Below are 18,521 nucleotides of genomic sequence, written 5' to 3'. Positions count from 1 at the left end.
CCAACATTACCTTGCACATCTTACTTGACTTGACAGCATTTGCTCCCACGCACCCTTCTCGACTCGACAGAAGTGATCCTAAGCATCATCATCAACATCATGGCGCCGAGGACCCACGCCCAGATCCTGGCCCAGCAGGAGGGTGCTTTCGTCCAGGCAGAGCTCAAGCGTGTGGAACAGGCCCAGGCCGTCATCAGGAGGGAATTGAAGAAGAAAGAGCAGCAGCCGCAGCTGCCGGTTCGGTACGTTTCTCCCTGTTTGTCCATTCCACCACCTGACATCTATATCCTTCCTTGTCGTCTCTTCCACCAACTGACGTCCAAATCCTTCCTTTTGTCATCTCGTCTATCAGCTGACCAGTTTTCAGCACCGCGCAGCAGCCATCCCGTCCAAAGACGCCCGGATCCTTCGCCTTGACGCCTAGCGTACTCAGCAGCGCGGACGACGACGCCGATGCCGACGACGACGACGACGCCAGCGATACGACCCAGCTCGCCAGATACAAGCTGGAGAACGCGTACACAGATTCCGCAGTCACGCAGCCGGCGCCAGCACTAGCACCATGCGCCGAGCTCGATCCTTGCTACCCACTGCTAGACCGCATCCGTGAGGCCTTGGACACGTCCGACAGCGGCGAGGCCCTAGGCTGCTGTATCACGCTCATGGGACATCTGCGCCAGGAAATGGTGCTGCAGGCCGTGTACCTAGAGTCGGTGGCAGCGCGCCGTGCGGTGGATCTCTCGAATGCGTACGGCGCAATGGAGCGTGCTGGATTGGCGGTTCCGACGCAGGCGGCGGATCTCGGGGCAGAAGTCTACAGTTCGACTGAGGCGACGGATGATGAGGGGGATGAAGATGAGGAAGATGATGACGATACCACAAAGGTAGTGAAAGAGTAATGTAGGCACAAGAGAGATGTGGTGTGGTGTGTGGTGTGTGGTGTGTGGTGTGTGGTGCATGGTAGGCGGAATGTGAGGACTCGCTACCTCTTACCGGTGAAGAAGGGATTTCCTCGGGCAGGAACATGTACTGTAGAAGCGGATCTGCAGGGCAGGTGACTTGAATTATCCATGTATGCTGGAAAACCAATATCACCGACATCTTTGGTTAAGGCCGTCAAGGACGTTGCACGCCTCGAGCATTATTGCCTGTTTTTATCTATTCATGTACATGTCGTCGCCAAAGTCACCACCTCCCAAGCACTTAAGCAAAGCGGCCGCGGAGGTCAAGCTCACGTGACCGTAGAGCAGCTTGCTGCGAAGCGCCTAAAGCCTGAAGCCAACAAATGACTGCAAGAGCTGCTGGAATGCAGTTGATTGCTGCATGGATTCAACGGGCTTCAGAGTCGGTACACGTGCGGCTTTTCTGCAACTCTGATATCAAAAGACTCGGGTAAAGTGCAGCTGTTTCCGATTATTACCAAGACTCTCTGTACAGAAGCGAGCGTGTCATATAATCAACATTACTTCATCATAGGAAGCTCAATCCTTGCCTGAGCTCCTGTGCCCTCCACCATCTCTGCGCTTTGGAGTCTCCTGCTCCTTCTAGCCTTGATCCCGTTCTCCTATCCTTTGAGCCTGTTGTTGTGCGCTGTGTGTGGTGATGTGACAGCTGCCACGGCGAAACGAGTCTCGCGACGACCTGAGGCGTGACACTGTGGTATTCTCCAAGGTCGACGGTGCGATGCTGCGCAATGCCCGCTCTTCTCGTCGTCCAATCTCTTTCTTGCCATGCTCCTCGTCACCCTCGCCTTTTGGAGTATCGCTCATCCAAAACCTTGGAAACCTACGACAGAGTAGACATGTCGTATTAGTCTTGTAGCTCCCATTTCTCCCCGGAGTCCTCGAGCTCCTGTTCGCGTATGAGAGTGTATCCACGTGCTCGCTTCCGCCGTCCTCGTGCTCTGTATCCTTCTGCGCTGCCTAGCTATGCTTACGCCCTCTATCGTCGTGATGCTCCGCTCATTCGTCCTCGCGCTGTTCGTCAACGTGCTCTGACCTTTCTATCCTCTCGCTTCTACAACCTCGCGATCCTCCGACATCTTCTTCGCGCCGGCCAGAGGCAAACTGGACTCGAGGTATAGCGCTGTTGCTAAGACGGACTGGTCGCGCTGGGTTGGTAGAAGAGCGGATCGTAGCGATGGCGTTGATAGAAGGCATCGGGTTTGCCTTGACGCGGCTGTCGCGAAGTAGGACTCGGACAGCGCTTTCTGCGCATACTACACTTCGGCGGGTTCGGCGCAATTCGATCGAGCTACTCTGCCGCAGAGCTATCGTCAAAGTCTAATCCCGAGAGCGGGGTAAAAGTGCATATTACTCAAGAGCATGATCGAGGGTCTGGTCGACTTCGTGATCTATTACATAGTGGCATAGCACTCATAGGAGGATGCACAGATACGTGTGTGAGGTGAACTTCTTAAGATCTAGAGCGGAGTGCAGTCCGTATCGGGCCGGCCCCTACTGTCCACAGGACTGCCCGTTTCAGTAACATCTACGCCTCCTTATAGGAGGTCACACTCCAGCCCTTCTCCTACTACGTTCTGGTACTGACCGCTCACCTCTTTCTTCCTTACTGGCTGCGAGATCACTACACTGGGCTCATTACTCAACACTCCCGTTCTAGTAGCGCACGACTAGCCGCTGTCCATCTCCAATCTGGAGCTGACTTCACTCGTACAAACCGCAAGCCTCAAGCAGTCGGGCCTCTAATTGCCAAAACCGGACGAGGCGCACCTATAGTCCACCCTCCTAGTACAGATCTGGAGTACCTGATGAGCAGGCCTCTTGCTAGTAATATATCACGCTATTCGCCCTTCTCCTCTACGTACTCTTCTTCTTTCCCTTTCCCTATATATACCTAACGCTTTCCCGCTCCCTTTTGCTGATCACAAGGACATTTCCCCTGCTCCTAGCACTCGCTGTTCTCTCCAGGACGCTGGGGAAGACAGAGAGTTGTTTCTTCGTCTAGGACGCTAGGCGAGGAGACGTGCGGGAGCGGTAGGAAGTCGATTTGTGAAGGCGTGCATTTCTTGATAATGGCAGAGTTCGCAGATGGATAGTATAAGCTAGACAGCGACGGCAGATAGCTCATTGGTATGTTTGGCAATTGTCTTCTTCTCGTAAAGCCAAAGCACAAGTATTGACTGACGCAGCCTAGAACAACAGCGACCCGCGAACCTTTGCCTCGACTTGGCCAGTGGCGACGCGGAGAACCTCCTAGAAGACGATCTGTCAGACCTGCCAGAGACAGCCACAGTAGCATGTCTGCGGCGAGGTCTTCGTTCTTTATTAAACAACACGAAACTTCGTCTTGAAGAACCAATAACACGACCCTTCGTCTGTCTTGGAAGAGAAAACATCAGCTCTTCATCTTCGATGTCTATCACGACAGCCAGCTCTTCGTCTCTAGGGCACAATACCACCTTTTCATGTTCATGGAACGACACGAGCTCTTCGTCATCAAGAAACAGTACCATCTCTTCGTGTTGTAGAGACAACAGCAGCCAGCTCTTCGTGACAGATCATCACGATAGCCAGGTCTTCGTCAGAAACAATCCAGGTCTTTACAGATCTTCACGACAGCCAGGTCTTCGTTAGAAACAATCCAGCTCTTTATAGATCTTCACGACAGCTAGGTCTTCGTGAAATGATCCAGCTCTTCATCTTCACGAAACATTACGACAAGCAAGCTCTTCACGAACTGCTGCAGGCCTTCACGGCCTCTTGCAGCCCTTCACGACCTCTTGCAGCCCTTCACGACCTACTGCAGCCCTTCACGAATTCACGAACTGTTGTAGGCAGCCCTTCACGGACTGCTAAGCAATTGCAGGCCTTTACGAACTCTTGTAGGCCTTCACGACCTCTTACAGGCCTTCACAACCTCTTGCAGCCCTTCACGACCTGCTGCAGCCCCCCACGAACTGCTGCAGCTCTTCGCCTTCACGAAACATCACGACAGCTATGCAACGATCCAGCTCTTCATCTCTTTACGAACTGTTGCAGGTCTTCGTCTTCCAGAAACAATTCGGCTTATTATCTTCGCGAAATTCCATCTTGGCGAAATACTTTCTTCGCGAAATACCATCGCCGCGAAACATCATCTTCGCGAAATATCGCCACAGCCAGATCTTCGTCTTCCAGAAACGATTTAGCGCTCCATCTTCGCGAAACATCGCTACAGCCAGGTCTTCGTCTTGAGGGAAACGGTCCAGCTCTTCACGAAACATCACGACAGCCGGGTCTTCGTCTTGAGGGAATCGGTCCAGCGCTCCGTCTGCAAGAACCGATCCAGCTCTCCGTCTTTACGAAACATCATGATAGCCAGCTCTTCCTCTAGAGACAACATGCCGGTCTGCTCGTCACCTTGACTCGCCGAAAATCATGTCAGATGGCAGCATGTATAGCTGTCCGAGGATTCTTGTCCGAGGATATGCCAGAAGGTAGAACAAAATGCAACACCATCAAGAGAATGAGTGAGGTCCGCATGGGCAAGGAACACGACCACGACCACGACATGGCGAGACCAAGCGAAGTCTTCCCTCCTGACATACATACTTCAAGAATGGTACATATAGCCATATCGGCAGGTGCGAGCTTGCTGCACCAGAGTCCCGCAGCTGCGTATGAACTTCAAGGTTGCAAAGTGAAACGGAGAGAGGACGGCAGGGGCAGGGTGCCGCCCCGGGTGGGAGGGAGATCAAGTTTGGCAGGTTTGGTGTAATCATGGGATGGATGGATAGTAGAAAGGAAGGGAGAGAGAAGACGTGGGTAGTAGCAGATGTTTCTGAGCTGTGGTTGAGCACGAGTACACATGTTGCTGTCTGGCCAGCAGCAGCATGTAGAAAGTCATCGACCAGACATACATTTCAGGACAGCAAGTGCGATTGGAATTTGTATGTAGATATTGCTGGGAGGGAGCTTCAGCTTGCTCAGGCGTCGAAGTCAGTGTGGACTGTGGAGTGTAGGGCTGAATCGATATCGATAAGGATGGCAAAATGATCTTCCTCCCCATGTCATCATCATGAAAAACACACATCTTTCGACATGTTTGCCGTCATATACATACATGTATCTGCCGACGGCGAATACATATCCCTCGCACTCGTATAGCGCCTACGACAGTTGTGTTGCGCTGCCCTTTGAGTCAGAAGCAAGACATGCTTGCCCCTGACTCACAAGCAGTCAAGCACCTCCTTCCCATAGATTTATCCCATCAACGCCCATCCTCTGAGCTCTGAGCTCTCCTCGTTCTGACATCCAACCCGAACCAAGGCCACAAGTACCTACCGACGACGAACGCGATAACCTCCACAACAACCACCACTACGAATGGCGAAGCACCATCGAGACAGGGTCCAGACCCTCGCCATTTACCGTGCACGATTGGCGGCCAGAAACGACGGCATCGCCCCTTCCCAATACGAGATTGAACAGTATATCAGGAGCAAAATGCGGAAGAGTCTGGAAAGACGGGAGACAGAGGAACAGCCGGCGGAGGAGCAGGCGGAGAAGAAGAGAATTGCTGACACTGGCGCTGGCACTGGCATGGCAAGAGATTGGAATGAGCTCAGAGCAGAGCATAACCGACATGCAGTACAAGAGGCGCAGGAGCAGGCGGAGAAGAAGAGGATTGCTGGCACGACTACAACCATGAGCCGCATGCAGGTCGTTGATGGACCCAGGGACACCATTAGACCACCCATGATGCGACCACAGCCACATCTGCAGGCACACCCACCCACCAACAGCTGGCGGGGCACCATGATGCGGACATTGGCACTCCTTGTCCCGATTTACTTCGCCATGGTTCTCGTAGTAACCATCGCATGCGACTGGGGATTGTTAGAGTGGGATGGTATGCCTCCACCTATGCCAAAGAGCCTCCCGATGCAGCTTCATTCCGGCCTCTTCAGCAAAACCAAGGCTTATGGCGACACTTTACCATACTTTGACAACGCACAGGAAGAGCTGACCCACGCTCATGGCTCCTACTGTCAGACGCTGGAAGTTGCCTGCCAGCTGTTTCCTACGCCCGAGCATGCCGCCTTCTACGAGCACGCTGTCGATGTCTGGACTGAGAAAGTACCACGCTCTTGTCCACGGCCACAAGCCTGTCCAAACAAGGTCATCGAGGATCGCCTGGAGAGACATGAGCTAGTTTCTGATTGGCAGGAGAAGATGGCACAGAGCGCTCTTGCTGTTGGCGAAAACGTTCGGTCCGGCGTCGAGGCGGGCGACTCGATGGTATGGATTCTTGCTTCTGTTCTTCTTCTTCCTTACATGCTCATATGCTAACGTGTTTATCCTGAATCTTAGCTCCATCATCTCGTTCATGGAACCGACCGGGTCGAAACCGCTCTCAAGGACCTGCACGACACGGTCTCTAGCAAGTCAAAATATGCTTCCGTTACGCCGTACACGACTTACACGACCCTCGCCAGGCTCTGTCGCTTCCACCAGATCGATCAGGCCTATGATCAAACGACCATGGACATTGCTCTCTGGCCTGCTTGCAGGCTGCTTCCATTCCTCATACGCCGCTATCATGTGGTTCTCACGGGGGATCTAACGTCGCCGCTCTGGACGCCGGAATGGGTGCCACAGATGGAGAGGGCGTTGCGTAGCGTGTTGGAAGAAGTCCAGTGGGTGAGCCAGAACGTGTTGGCTTCTATTGACACGATGCAGACGGCTGGCACAAACTGCCATCTGACGCTTGGCGAACTTGAACGCAACGCAGGCAAGGAACTTACCACGTCTGCCAAGTCGCTGCACCGCAATCTCCGACGTACGTGTCACGCCTTGCAGGGAGACACCGGCCTGATCAAAGGACTCGAATTGGTAAGTCGAGCACATCTTGACGACCGAAACCAGAGATGCCAAGCAAACTGACCAATGGCCCCTTCCCCCAAACAGGCCAAGGCTCGTCAGCGTCTACAGACAGTCGACACTGCTATCGCCAAGATCCTCGCAGTCTCACTCATAGTGCCGCAACCACGATGGTCTGATGCGCAGCCGTGGATACTGGTCTTCGATCCCACCCCATATCCGGCTACGTTTGACATGGCGCTGGAGTTGTGGAGGTCATGGACACTGGTCGAGTCCAACTCGAACATTCGTGTCACAAAGGGGTTGGCAAGTGTCGCTGTTAGTTGGGGGCGGCTGGAGAGGTGATGTTCCATCTTGCTGTGGAACGTTTATGACTTGGTAGATAGACCAGACCTGCTCTACGCCCCTGAGGATCATGTCGGCGTGCTTCTTTTAGAAAATTAACATCCGCCTCGCGCGCACAGCACCCTTACCCGAGCTACGGAATGTTCGAGATGATGATTGATACCCTTCCGACTTCTTCAGAGAACCTCCCGATCGTCTTGTCTCGTCTCGTCTTGCTGAGTTTCAGCCGATAATCTAGAACAGTGTGGAAAGGTACTAATATACACACACACACTCACACATAGGAATATCCATTATCCCGCATTCACCTTTGTTTTGTTTAGTAGTACTCTTCCTCTATTATATACCCTCTCCTATACCCGGCTCCCGTCTATCTATCTATCCCCAAGAAGCCTTAGCTAGCCAGGACTAACGCGCGTGAACAACAACTCCCAGCTCCTAGCTCCTAGCTCCACCACCCTTCCTCAGACAAACCCGTTCCTTCGCCGGATCAACTTCAATTCCACTCGCCACGCTGCCCATGGCCCCTTCCTACACTACACAAAGAAATCCTCATGCCAGTCCTCCCACTCTTCATACTCCGAGGAGTCTCGAACCTCAGCCACACCATGCAAGCGACGCTTTCTCCTCGCCAGCAGAGCCATCGCGCACTTGCGCACCATATCGTTCCACTCCTGCATCCAGCGGGAGACTTCGACGCTGCGCGTGGCTGGTGCGGCAGTATCGTTTCGCCAGAGGTCCTTCTCGCGGATCGCAAGGTCGCGGGCAATGTAGAGTTCGCGGACGGCGCAGATGTGGCGCTCCAAGTGGCATGAACTGGGAGAGGAGATGACCGCGAGATTTGATGGGATCGGGTAGATGTCCGTGATTGATGAGGTGGTACGAGTGCCGGTTGTGGGAGGTCCCGTGGCTAGCGTGCGGTTACCTCTGTCAAGAGCTTGCCGGAACGTGGCCTCGGCTTCTTGAAGACTGCTCGACAAGGTGGTATGAAGGCCCGCGGAGATGTGCGTACGGGGCAGCATTTCGAGCGTGTAGCGTAGAGCTGTTAGTCCTGCTTCTGGACTCTCGGGAAAGGTAGATGGTGGAAGCAGTGTCATGCGTGTCGTGATGTTGCTTGGGTCGAAGCCGGTGCTAAGAAGGGTCGATGAGTTGTACACAATGATGTTGCTTTTGCCGAGGAGCGCCATTTCGAGTCTGGCAACCTCCTGGCGTTGCTGGAAGCCCCATGTAGTAGCCAGCGCCGTGGTGAGCAAGAGTCCACAGGCGAGCAGGGCGGGCCAATAAGCAGCAAGGCTGGTAAGGAAGCTGAAGCTCTTGTGCTTGGGTAACTTGTGTTGATCATGTCCCTTGTCAGCAATAATGGGCTGTTCATCCTTTTTGTGTCGAACTGGTGCATTCTTGGACGCCGGCTTTTGTTGATTATGTCTCTTGTCAGCAATGATAGGCTGTTCATCCTTTTTGTGTCGAACTGGTGCATCCTTGGACGCCGGCTCTTGTTGATCATTCTCATCGCCAGCAACGCCGAGTTGTCCATCATTCTTGTCTCTGGCTGTACCACCCTGGCCTGCCGGCTCCTTTCGATCATGTCCCTTGGCAGCAATGTCATGTCCCTTGGCAGCAATGATGGGCTGTTCACCCTCTCCGTATCGAACTGGTTCATCCTCGGACGCCGGCTCTTGTTGATCATTCTCATCGCCAGCAACGCCGAGTTGTCTATCATTTGTGTCTCCGGCTACTCCACCCTGGCCCGCCTGCTCCTGTTGATCTTTCTCGTCGCCAGCCTCGCCGGGTTGTTCATTATCTTTCTCTTGGAATCCTTCGCCCATCTCGTCCGCAAGAGTTGGGCGTCTGCCTTTTTCATCCGAGGGTGTGCTCTTGTCGTCGTCGTCGTCGTCGTCATCGTCGTCATCGTCATCGAGCAGATCGCCTCCAGCCGCTAGCAACTCTAGTAGGTGGTCGTCGGTCGGCTGAGCCTGGGTGTCCGGCGCTGGCGGTGAAGCCATCTCTAACGTTAGCGGTGTGTTTGTCGCGAAGCGAGGCGTGGTGCTTGTAGGGTCGAAGTAGGTGCCGTCGAAATCGGTCGGGTTCGACGGGAGGAGAGGCTTGCTAATGGATTTGGTAGGGCCGGTGTAGTGTTGTGATGATGTAGTGTCAACGTGATGAAGCACAAGGAGATGGAGATACACTGACAGGACATGCGAAGAAACAGGAAACACGCTGCAGCCACCCGCGACCCTTGTCGTAGTATGATACGACTGGGGATTGTATCTCGTCTACCGGCCTTGTACTCGTACGCACTCGACATGCTCTTCAAATAGCCCCAGCGTGCATTTCGAGAAACATCTTCCACACCTACCTCAGCGAAGTCATCGCGAAACCCGATATCCAACATCTTCTACACCTACCTCAGCGAAGTCATCGCGAAACCCGATATCCAACATCTTCTACACCTACCTTAGCGAAGTCATCGCGAAACCCGATATCCAACACCTTCCACACCTACCTCAGCGAAGTCATCGCGAAACCCGATATCCAACACCTTCCACACCTACCTCAGCGAAGTCATCGCGAAACCCGATATCCAACATCTTCCACGCCTACCTGAGCGAAGTCATCGCGAAACCCGATATCCAACATCTTCCACGCCCACGATATCCAACATCTTCTACACCCACCTTAAGCGAAGACTGTCCAGGGTGTGGAAGGTGTCGGGAGTGTTTCGCGTGTTGATGGTCAAGTACATCGAGGGCATTTCGCGTGTTGATGATGCAAGTATGTCGAGGATGTGTCGCGTGTTGATAATGAAGTAGGTCGAGGATGTGTCGCGTGTTGATGATAAAGTGCGTCGAGGGTATTTCGCGTATTAGTGATGAAGTGCGTCGAGGTCAAGTTCGCCGACCCTCGGCCTATGTGCCTATTTCCAGACCGATGGTCGGAGAACTCATTACAACGTACAAGGATGCAATCAACACATAATCGACATGCATCGATAGCTTCTATTCGATGGATGTCTGTATTGTGCAAGTGACAGCTAGGTTGAACACGATTCGCGCCGATTGCATCGTGTCAAGCTATGAAAGCTGGTAAAGGTTGAAATTCTCCGACCCTCCTCGTCACTGTATCTACGTTCTCCCTGCCCACCAACCCTTTCAAAGTGCCTCGTATAATGCTGTTCCACTCCGTCGTCTACATCTTCAATCCCTCGACCGCGTCTTCCGCGATACTATCGTGCCCATCTTCGGCAATGTTGTTCTGCGTAATGGTACAGCTCCCTCACGAAACAAAGCTCCTCCGAGAGCGTGCAGCTGCTAGGTGATGCAAGTACGACGAGGTCGTTCGGTGCTGGTGGGTAGATGGGTGGGTTGTATGCGCGCGAGGTGTTCGTCGCGGAGTTGAGGCCATTGAAGATGCGGTGATCGCCTTGCGCTCGAGCCTTGTTTCTCTTCTCGTTGGCTCGTAACATGGCCATCTCGGCATCGCTCAGCCCTTGAGACAGCTTCACTTTGAGATTCGTGGGGATGTGCGTCGCGGGTAGGAAGGTGAGTATGTATCGCAGCGATGTCAGGCCGGCTTCCGGGCTAGCGGCGAGGAAGAGTGGTGTGGGTCCAAGAAGGCTGACAATGTGACCGTTCGTCGAGGTGTTCTGATCCACAGTGAAGATGGAGGGTTCCGCAGGGAAGCTGAGGCTGGTGTTAGTGAAGGCAGTAGAGTTGAGCTAAATAGATCGGGCTCCTAGTTTGGAGCGGAGGTGGTAGGTGTAGACCGCGAGAGTGGCTGTCGTTAGGATGAAGATGGAGAGGAATGTAGCAATCCCTTCGAAGCACTTGCTGCATGTCGACCTCAGCCATGTGCTCCACTTGTCGGGATGTTGTGCCGAGTTGGATGGATGAGATGTATTCTTCCCTACAGCTTTCTCGGGCGCATGATCCTCTGGCCGCGGAGGAGGAAGGAGACCTGGCTCTGATACGCCCTGCTTGAGAGTTATGCCTCGTTCTGGAGCGTTGTCCTTTCTACTAACCTTCAAAGGCCGTGGGATCTTTGCGTTCCTCAAAGTGTCCTCGAATTTCTCAAACTTCTCGATCTTCTCCAGAACAGAGCTCTTTCTGCGCAGCAAATCGAATTCCTGCGTCAAAACCGTGGCATGCTTCAAAGAGTCACGCTGCTGTGGGACCTCACCAACCGACGCTTCCGTGTCTCCTTCCTCGCAGCCACGAGGGTAGGGCAGCTCGTCCGCCAGACTCCGCCGGTCTCTCTCTTCTGTGTCTTCCTTCCCTTCCTCGCTATCTGAGTAGTCCAAGCCATCTGTGTTAGGCGGAGCTGGCGATGCTGTCTTGGGCAGTAATGTCTTGGGCGATACAGGTGAGTCTGACGCGTTGCGTGTTGCGAATAGTTCGTCCTTCTCGGTCGTCTCGTTAGCAGCGGGTGCCATAGTGTCATCGGTTTGCGTCAATCTGAGATCAGGCGGCTGCTAATCGACTGCGTCGTTCGTGGACGCTATCTCTGGAGGGCGAGACTGTACTATATCAGTGGTATTGTCAGTATAGAGGAGATGAGACCAGACTTCTTACACAACGCCGGAAAGCCAGAAGCATAGATTCGTGTCAAGCGCTATGTCATAGACTGCACCCTCCCGCTGCCCCTGTCTCTGCGCAATCTGCCACTCTCTCCATGTTCATCTATATGCTCCTCCACCTTCCACCTATCTCTTATGTATCCACAGCATACCTAGAAGTCAGGACAACCTTAACGCCAGAAGAAGATCCAAGCCGATTCGTGGAACACAGAGCAAGCAAGCAGTCAGCGTCAAGACGCTATACAGCCATACATACTTCCACATAGCGAACCGCACCACAGCGCAAACGGTTCTCAGCACACCTCACTATTACTTATCCATCCAGCCCTCTAGCCAACATGGGCTTTCTCGCCATCTTCGGCACCCTGTTCGCCGCCCTCCTCATCATCGCCGCCATCTGGAGCCCGGACGTCATCGGCCTCCCACCTAACAACCCACTCCATCCACTGCCCAAGTTCATCCTCGGTGGCATTGGATTCCTCATCCTCTTCGCATCACTGTCCGGATCCCCTCTAACAGGTTCAGGCGATCCGACCCGCGATCTCCCAAGCACGACTCGAGCGCCGTTGCCGACATCGACTACCACGGCGCCGAAGGGGAAGTCGGAGGAGGAGATACACTGGACGGTGTGTGTGAACGAGGCTACGGGCGCCATGTCGACTTGTCTAGTAAGCAAGGAGGAAGCGACGTACTATCCTCGGCCGCTTCCGAGGATTATTCGCGAGTTCGACGAGTGATGCGGGAGGCGTGAGGTCAGGGTGGAGGCGGAGATTGAGGGTGGCAAGAGGAGTGAAGAAGGAGGTGTGGATGAGGCATGTCTGAGAGGTTCGTTCGATGGCAGGTGGTGTACGTTGAAGCGGTGTGTTGAGGAGTGTGAGACGAGGATTGTGTCGAGGGCAAGATGGCGGTCGGCATTTAACGGCATTTGATAGTCGCGGCAAAGCTCGGGGGTGTACTTGCACAAATATCTGATGTCCACAACTCAACTTTTACTTGACCTCACCTTCTACAGAAACATTCTGTACCTACTCTTCTCGACCTATGTCTGTTACTTCCCACCTATAGGGCGATGTCCGACCTTCTAGATCAAGGTTGGGCTCGATGAAGCCATCTGGCTGTCTAAGTCGGACTTACTTGATCGATCAGAGGACACACGCTACCTATTATGCAAGACTCTAACAGCTGGATCGCGGACTCCTCCTGCCTAGTAGTAATCGGTATTCTCGCTGCTGATCGCTTATCGGACGGATCTCGCTAAATAGAGCTTGCTGAGCAAAGTTCGCTCTAGACTACGGCACATTATCACGCTGCTCAATTGCGGATCTGCCAGGCATCAACAGGTCAGAGCCAGCGAGCTCAGCAAGCCTAGAAGATCCGTTCGCCTTTTCATGCCATGATTAATGATCGGTCGATCCCCTCTTGCTCCGCGTGACGAGTTGCGCCAGAAGGATCCGCATTTCAAGACCTCAGAGATGGATGTCCAACAGGCTCTATATGCGCAAATTTGCACACTCTGACGCCCCCAGTCATGTCTTTCCGCCTCATTTGAAGACATACTAGATAACCTGAGGCCCGCTAAGTTCTTGGTAAATATAGATTGTAGTACACACGAACTGGCTTGACGGGACCGAGCTTGCGACAAGACGCGACGAAAATGGTAAGCCACTAGCCAGATTCGCCGCTATTGTAGCGAGAATCGAACAGCAGATGTCTTGTACTACGATGTATGTCTTGCAAGACGAAGCCGTCGTAGCAGATGATAGGTAGACAGAGTGTTCCGCTTGTTACTAGCACATATTGCCGATACTAGGAACGCTCACAGAATCCGGACCGTAAACTCGATGGTACACAATCAGATTCCGAGAAGATCAGCTGTCTTTTCTGCTTCTCAGTGCCGCCTATTAGGAGAGTTGCCGAGATGGCGGTGCGGAAAAGGCTCAAGTAGTAAGAGTTCGCTATAGATAACATCAATCTCGTTGTTGATCCGGGGATACGTTAGCTTGATCTTCTAAAGACATGCCATAACCTTGGTCTTACATTATTCCGTACGTAGGCCAGTAGCTTAGTACACAGCGGTCGTATAAGCTTGGGATCGTTTGTAGCCTTTGCCCAGCCTATGTCGCGAGTGAAGTGAGACACCTCGGTGTAATTGCGAGGCAGTGTATAAGCAGAGATCTGATTTGTAGCACGAAACGTCAGGACCTTGTTCTTTTCTGCGACTGTATAGCGTCTTGCTGCAGCGGAGGTCGTCCGGGCTGAGGATGCCGAACACGGTGGTAGCGGACGGCGTGAAGATTGAAGGCGAGGATGATCCTTTCTGTGAGTGCAACTCGGACAAAGCACTGGTTCTTGCAAGGTAATGGTTCTTTCTGCAGATGTATAGGAGATGCTAGAGGCTAGTAATCTTCTTCGGAGGGGCAAAAGAGATCGATGGCGCATAAGGAAGAAATTGACGGCAGTGGAGGAGATTCGACGTGGAGTCCATTAGGCCACACCTACATAGTGATCACCCAACTTTACTTAGCTACGGCAGTAGTGAAGTGCCAAGTGTCGACTTGTGTGCTGTGACTCTGTGAGACATATCGTGATGCTTCGTAGCCAGCAGACGGCATGCTGCAGGGCTATTTGCGGCGGTGGGCAACGTGGGAGAGGCTAGAGGGTATCGATCATGCTTCACCAAGCTGTATGAGCCCTCAATCTGCCGCGAGACTGTACTGCTGATGCTGTTTGATTGAGAATTGTGATGATGTCGCGATGAAGGTGAAAGGCGAACTTGGCGAAGGTTGAGAAAGTGGTGCAGGACCCAGCTCCGCGGACCTGCAAGCTCTGTATTCACCGAAACTGCCGGCACGCCATCTTCCTACTTGCTATAACATCAACATGCTGCAGTGTACCAGCCCATCGATCTACACTCTGCTAACAACTACTTCTCTTCCATCACAATGCCCATTGTCGCTAAGCTCGATCGAGCCTAAACCTCCCTCCCTCCCTCCCTCCCTCCCCCACCGCTGCGGCAAGCTGGACTCCTCCGACGAACTGCTGCCATGTGCCTTCTCTGGACTGATATCGCACGCATCTGGACCTGCATGGCGTCTGAGGAAGATTCGTTATTAGCACTATAACATGAACGCTATGCCCAAGTCAGTCGCGGTAGCTAGCGGCGTCTCCACCATAGATCACAACTCTAGAGTCGCGCTTAGAGCTGAGAGGGTATTCAGTGCACGCATGTCTCGGGAACATCAGCTGGCCTGCTAAACGACAGGATGGCGGCTGTCGCGGTGGGTAGCGATGTCTGGCCACCTCTATTGGCGTCGCACGCAGCCAGAGGACGATACATTTCCCTCAAGACTGTCGTTGGTCGTCAAGTCTCTGAGACGATTCTACTATCTGCTCTACATCCTTACTACACACGATCGAAAGACAGTCGAACACCACTCACCCAACGAGCGACACTAATCTATCCTCTATAACGAGACACCCACGATGACGAAGCTTTCCTCCCTCCACCACGATCTCTTTACAGCTCTATGCGCCAAACTGTCTTCCAAGGAGCGCAGAGTGTTCCAATGCGCCTGGGTGGAGCCGATTACCTGCAGCAACCGCTTGGGTCTAGCAAAGCAATTGGCCATCTCTGAGCGCCTCGTCGATCTCGCACAGTACTTCAACACCAACAACCGCGACGCCTTCGCATTCTCGCTGGTGCGGCTGTGGGGTGTTATTCTGTGGCCAGCGCATCGCTGGCAGGGCGAGGCAGCGGGTATACCAAATGAGTGGGTTCAAGATGAGGCGGCATGGGCGTCAGTAGGAGAGATACTGGCGAGGAAGAGTTCGCAGAACATGACGTATGGCAAGAGCGGCGACAAGGAGAGAACAAGCCATTCGGGCTGGGTAGCGAAGAAGCGCAACCACGGCCAAGTGACAGAGGATGAGGATAGCAACATTCCTGGTGTTGACGAGTTAAGCAAGAAGCAGAAGCCGAGCTAGCAGGCACATGCTTTCAGCTTCGAGCCTGGTCTGTCTGGACTGAGGCTAAGGCAAAAGTCGAACAGCTTGGATGGAGGCAGCTCAGAAGACTCCCAGCGAATCCGCTCGAACAACTTCGGCGAAAGCACCTTGAACACCTTCGAGCGAGGCGGGTCGCACAAGTTTGGCCAACAAGTCAGAGAAAACGTCGGGGAAGACTTCACAGACAACGCCGGCGAGGCCAACTGGAACAAAGTCGACGAAAGCACCTCCGTCACCTTCGACGCAAACACTCCCAACACCCTCAGCCACGGCGGACCAAATGCTTTCGACCTTGGCGGCTCTAACACCATTCACAACGGCGTCTCGAACGCCGTCCGCCAAGGCATCTCAGACCACCCTAACCAAACCATCACGGACGTTCCTGCCTTGCAGCACAGCGGACCAGAGGACAGCGCACCGATACTGGGTCACGACCAGCTTGCCGATACTCTCACCGTCCTATTAGGAAACAGCTCATCCGAACCAAATTCCGCTCCACCAATCAACCAGTCCTTCGACTCATACCGCATCACACCAAGAAACAACTCAACCTCATCCAACTCGTTCACTACTCCACCGCGAAGCCTGTTCTCCACCTCATCCTGGCAGTCATCGAACGACACGACACCACTGTTCACGCCGACTTCCCATTCTGCACTGTCCGGCAGGCCAATGTTGCAGTCTCCCTTCACGTACGTGCCTACGACTACGAAGCAGCCATTCGCCAATGGCGTCACAGGCACTGCCGACGGTATGCAGAGCGCATTAGCAAGGTCGTTTATATGCAAGACATGTTTTAGACAGTTTGAGCAGCTTGATGAAGACTTCGGTTAGTGCTTTGCTTGTGTTTCGAACTTCATAAAGTAGGGCGCCTGGGACATAAGACTTGGGTATGCACTTATCAAGTCATCAGCCTTAAAGAAGTCGACAGTGTCGACGCCGCCGAACATGAAGATGACAACTGACCGCGGACGCCGGTACAGAGTTGGTGAGAATGTCGTCAAAGGTCGTTTCGGGAAGCTCACAATATTATGTGATGCTGTTGGTGACGTGCGTTGCATAGCTAGAGAGTTTGGACGATGAAGAGAGGGCATGTGCTGTGTATGGGTTGCGAGACTTAACGGGAATGTGGAAGCGCAAGTTGGCGAACCATAATGTGGCGAGATTAAGACGCTGAGGTTTGCGGCGAGATATAGGATCGATGTTGCTTATAGGTCGGTTCGATTTTTTCCGCCGAAAGCAATATAGAGCGTACTCAATGGCATAGCATAGCGAGTCAAATTCTACCACATTCCCGATGAAGTTCGTGGTAAGAAAGTCGGTGGTTTCGGGCGCGAAATTGAGTTTGAGTTTCGGTTGCCCGGCCGACGTGATGTAAGCGCGCCCGCGATGTCTACGCGGAGAGATGTAAAACGTACGACTTACCCTCGTTTAATAGTACCTTTACTATTATATTATACCTTCAAACAATAATATTAGTCCTAACTAGTATAGTACGCGTTATTATCCTATCTAGAGCCTAGGTATAGTTATTAATAGCGTAAAGAATTTTAGACTAGTTATAGGAAATAGACGTCTTAAAATACCTCGACTCTAACTCTACTACTTCCGGTAGCGAGAGTAAGAGGAAACGGAAACGGAGAGCGCTCGTAGATATATCGGCTAATATTACTAGCGCTAGTAGTTAGGAGATAGTAAGGAAATACGCTACTAAATATAGTCGAGTAGAGAATCGTATTTATATTAAGTCTACTATAGGTACTATTTCGCTCGCTAAAGATACCTATATCTATCCTACCGAAGCTAGAGTATAGGATATTAATATAATACTATAACTAACTTATAGAAGCGCTATAGCTACGATTACTATCTTTGATAATATACTAGTACTATAGTCTAACGACTCGACTTGTGATACTAACGGTAGCTTACTAGTTATAAAGGGCGAGCCCTTAGATTTTAGTACGGGCTAGGCCCGTACTTCCGACTATAGACTTTATCGCGGCGCCCGATAGTTCTTATACTCTCTCCGTATTAAACTTACTATATACTACGACGGGTATATTACTTATTAGGACTAGTCTAAGTACGTATCTAAGGCTATCGACAAGGACTATCTATTTATAGATATTTCATTTAAGCTATTATAGTGCCCTTTGGCCTATATAGCTATACTATCTCGTTTTTGTATATATAGAGGGGAAACCGTATTAGTAAGAACCCCTCCTCCTTCCCGCCTATCTTTTTCCCCTCGTTATCGTCTTAGATTTCCCTTATTAAGGGTACGCTAGTGTTATAGGCCTACCCTAATAACTACCCTATCTATAACCCCCCTAGCTTCCGCCTCTTATCTATCTACTCCTCCGTCTCGCTAGCGAGGCTAAACTACTAGAGGTATCTCTACTATAGTATCTACCGAGAGATTTAGCGAATGTTACCTTTGTCCCTAATAATTGACTTATAGTCTCTCCTTCCCGCTTAGTACCTCTAATTTCGTCTACCTCTCGCGTACTACGGGCATCGTAGTAGTATATATTCTAGGTTTTACGATAGGTAGCTACACTAATAGGCTAGGCTTTAGATATCTAGTACGCGTCTCCTAAATAGGTAGGCCCTTAATCTAATAAATACGGATCTAATTTAGATCGCTATACTTACTTCGGCCCTTATTAGGCCCCTATATAGCTAGTAATTATATCTCTAGAATGCTCGGAGTACTATCGGGCCTATTGTCTTAGGGGACTTCCTTTTCTAGTCCTACTCTTATAGGTAGC

The 18,521-nt window shown here is 52.2% G+C and overlaps 6 protein-coding genes across 6 annotated transcripts; 4 read left to right on the top strand and 2 right to left on the bottom strand.

Annotated features, from left to right (window-relative positions):
- Window positions 1-99: 99 nt before the first annotated feature.
- On the top strand, window positions 100-899 carry CLAFUR5_14637 (uncharacterized protein; the record flags this gene model as incomplete). The annotated part of the gene is made up of 2 exons (XM_047913785.1): window positions 100-242; window positions 368-899. 2 exons carry the CDS (start codon window positions 100-102, stop codon window positions 897-899), a joined length of 675 nt encoding a protein of 224 aa, XP_047769776.1.
- Window positions 900-5,327: 4,428 nt separating this feature from the next.
- CLAFUR5_14636 (uncharacterized protein) lies at window positions 5,328-7,169 on the top strand (the record flags this gene model as incomplete). The annotated part of the gene is made up of 3 exons (XM_047913784.1): window positions 5,328-6,242; window positions 6,315-6,836; window positions 6,912-7,169. The coding sequence occupies 3 exons, from the start codon at window positions 5,328-5,330 to the stop codon at window positions 7,167-7,169; spliced, it is 1,695 nt and encodes a 564-aa protein (XP_047769780.1).
- A 536-nt stretch (window positions 7,170-7,705) lies between these two features.
- CLAFUR5_14635 (uncharacterized protein) lies at window positions 7,706-9,172 on the bottom strand (the record flags this gene model as incomplete). Its single annotated transcript, XM_047913783.1, has 1 exon — window positions 7,706-9,172. The coding sequence occupies one exon, from the start codon at window positions 9,170-9,172 to the stop codon at window positions 7,706-7,708; it is 1,467 nt and encodes a 488-aa protein (XP_047769775.1).
- Window positions 9,173-10,392: 1,220 nt separating this feature from the next.
- Window positions 10,393-11,598, bottom strand: CLAFUR5_14634 (uncharacterized protein; the record flags this gene model as incomplete). The annotated part of the gene is made up of 2 exons (XM_047913782.1): window positions 10,393-10,855; window positions 10,994-11,598. 2 exons carry the CDS (start codon window positions 11,596-11,598, stop codon window positions 10,393-10,395), a joined length of 1,068 nt encoding a protein of 355 aa, XP_047769774.1.
- A 482-nt stretch (window positions 11,599-12,080) lies between these two features.
- CLAFUR5_14633 (uncharacterized protein) lies at window positions 12,081-12,479 on the top strand (the record flags this gene model as incomplete). Its single annotated transcript, XM_047913781.1, has 1 exon — window positions 12,081-12,479. One exon carries the CDS (start codon window positions 12,081-12,083, stop codon window positions 12,477-12,479), a length of 399 nt encoding a protein of 132 aa, XP_047769773.1.
- Window positions 12,480-15,225: 2,746 nt separating this feature from the next.
- On the top strand, window positions 15,226-16,712 carry CLAFUR5_14632 (uncharacterized protein; the record flags this gene model as incomplete). The annotated part of the gene is made up of 3 exons (XM_047913780.1): window positions 15,226-15,698; window positions 15,744-16,498; window positions 16,615-16,712. The coding sequence occupies 3 exons, from the start codon at window positions 15,226-15,228 to the stop codon at window positions 16,710-16,712; spliced, it is 1,326 nt and encodes a 441-aa protein (XP_047769772.1).
- Between the last annotated feature and the right edge of the window lie 1,809 nt (window positions 16,713-18,521).

Source organism: Fulvia fulva, chromosome 14, assembly GCF_020509005.1.
Source record: "Fulvia fulva chromosome 14, complete sequence".
Taxonomy (NCBI): domain Eukaryota; kingdom Fungi; phylum Ascomycota; class Dothideomycetes; order Mycosphaerellales; family Mycosphaerellaceae; genus Fulvia; species Fulvia fulva.
Note: the sequence above shows the minus strand (reverse complement) of the source record. Positions and strands in the feature narration are given on the sequence as shown.